We start from the raw sequence: 2,042 nt of genomic DNA on the forward strand, positions 1-2,042 counted from the left end.
CTCTCTCTCTCTCTCTCTCTCTCTCTCTCTCTCTCTCTCTCTCTCTCTCTCCCCTCTCCCTCCTCCTCCCTCTCTCTCAAAGATGTACAAACACACAGAGACACTCACCTGAGGTTCTGTCCTCCCTCCCCACAGTTATAGTCCAGTTGTCCCGCCAGACCATTCACAAAGTCCTTGAGATGTGCATGCTCCAGAGCCTCCCACACTTCCGAGTCCATGTGCTGCTCCGAGGGGTCAAGGTTCATGCGGATTGTCCCAGAGAAGATCACAGGGTCCTGAGGAAAACAGAGATTTCGCATTTAAAGGGAGGTGTGTGTGTGGGGGGGGGGGGGGGGGGGGTGGTTTATAAACATATTTCGGTAACTATGGCCTTTTTAGATAAAGCCTTATAGCAAGGAGGTATAACAGGAAAACATCTGTAAAATGTAACTTTAATTTTTTGGTTTAAGTCTACGGTTGCCATGGTAACGGCCGCCATATTGAAAAAAAACCCAGCTTTCCTAAAAGTAAAAAGGATTTTTATTTACCAACCTTCAAATTTGGCACATTGATAGATATACTCAATACAAAATTTTGTACCGTTGGGATTTTGGATATCTTGAATAGTTAAAAAGTTACAGATGGATAACTGACCTACCCCTTCATGCCTCTGAATTCGATTACATATTCATCCATGTAACTCACTCATGAATGCATCGATTTTATTTTCCACCTGATTAAAGTTAGGTTAGGGTATGAATAACAAGCCCTGGAAATTTCATTGGAATAAAAAAAGAAAATAAAGTAGATGAGAAAAAACATAAAAAATTGACGTTTTTAGAAAAAACGACATTTTGTTACATAATAGGCAAAATGAAAGTTTTAGCACAGAAAATCTGAAAGATGACGATTGTAACACAAAGAGTAATCATTTTTTAGATTTACAAGTGATTGGAGTATTATAATACGTAAAAAGTCCAGATACCATAAATTGACAGACAATCGTAAATTTACCCCCCCCCCCCCCCCCCTTTAAGTTATAGTGATGGAGGTGACAGGAGTGCGTAATAATCTACACCATGAAATCACAACAGTTATGTTGAATGAGTAAATAAACATACATATACATCTGATGCAAGAAGATAAGGTTGAAGTTTGAAGGCAATGTCTTTTGTCGACCTCACAGGGCAAACTGTACAAAACACTCTAATCTATAATAATAATTTTATAATAATAATAAATCAATAATAATAATAGATATAATGATAATAATATCATACCCGATTATCAAATCAACCTGACCCGACCCGACCCGACCCGACCCGACCCGATCGCGCAAGTAGGCATCCCCTAAAATGCTGCGAGTCGGACGATCGGTTTCTGCCACGATGGCCGCCTTGCGCCCTCATCCTGGCTAGCCCCGCCTACCAAACCGAACAGAAACGAACCGAACCGATCGTGCCAATGGGCACCTCCACAGCCCGATCCGACCAGACCCGATCCGACCCGACTAGACTCGATCTGCAAGGGTATCCGGTATTACCTGGGGAAGAATTGTGATGCGAGAGCGGAGGTCATGTAAGCCTAGTGAGGCGATGTCATGACCGTCCATGAGGACCTTGCCAGCTGCAGCCTCCACCAGTCGGAACAGGGCCACAGTCAGAGAAGACTTTCCTGCCCCGGTCCGACCCACGATTCCCACCTGAGACAAAGACATAAAAAAATATTGAGGCAACTGTGAAATCAGGCGCTCGTCAACTATAGTGTACATGGGGTTATTGGTTTAATCTTAAACGGCATGCCCACTACGGCTGGATCGGACCGATCGCCCGACTTGGTCGCCTGAAACTGAAAACAAACACGTTTGTTTTTGAGGCCACCGAGTCAGGCGATTGGCCCGATCGGTCGATCCCATCCGTAGTGGGCACCCTGTTTTAAATCTTGTTTGTTTCTCTTGCTTTTGATGTAAAAAAAACAACAACCCATCTATCGTGAATAGAAGTCGAGATATTTTCAACTGAAGGAGATCGGGAAGCGGGGAGGGGGGGGGGGGGGGGGGGGGG

The 2,042-nt window shown here is 44.3% G+C and overlaps 1 protein-coding gene across 1 annotated transcript in view; it reads right to left on the bottom strand.

The window, feature by feature from the left end:
- Positions 1-108: 108 nt before the first annotated feature.
- LOC101847936 (multidrug resistance-associated protein 1) overlaps positions 109-2,042 on the bottom strand; it is a gene marked incomplete at its 3' end in the record, with an annotated part of 23,298 nt that continues 21,364 nt past the window's right edge. The window contains 2 exon segments of the mRNA XM_035973984.1: positions 109-275; positions 1,523-1,681. Of these exon segments, the coding sequence (XP_035829877.1) occupies positions 109-275; positions 1,523-1,681 (326 nt within the window).

The sequence above is a fragment of the Aplysia californica genome, unplaced genomic scaffold, assembly GCF_000002075.1.
Source record: "Aplysia californica isolate F4 #8 unplaced genomic scaffold, AplCal3.0 scaffold00040, whole genome shotgun sequence".
Lineage (NCBI taxonomy): Eukaryota > Metazoa > Mollusca > Gastropoda > Aplysiida > Aplysiidae > Aplysia > Aplysia californica.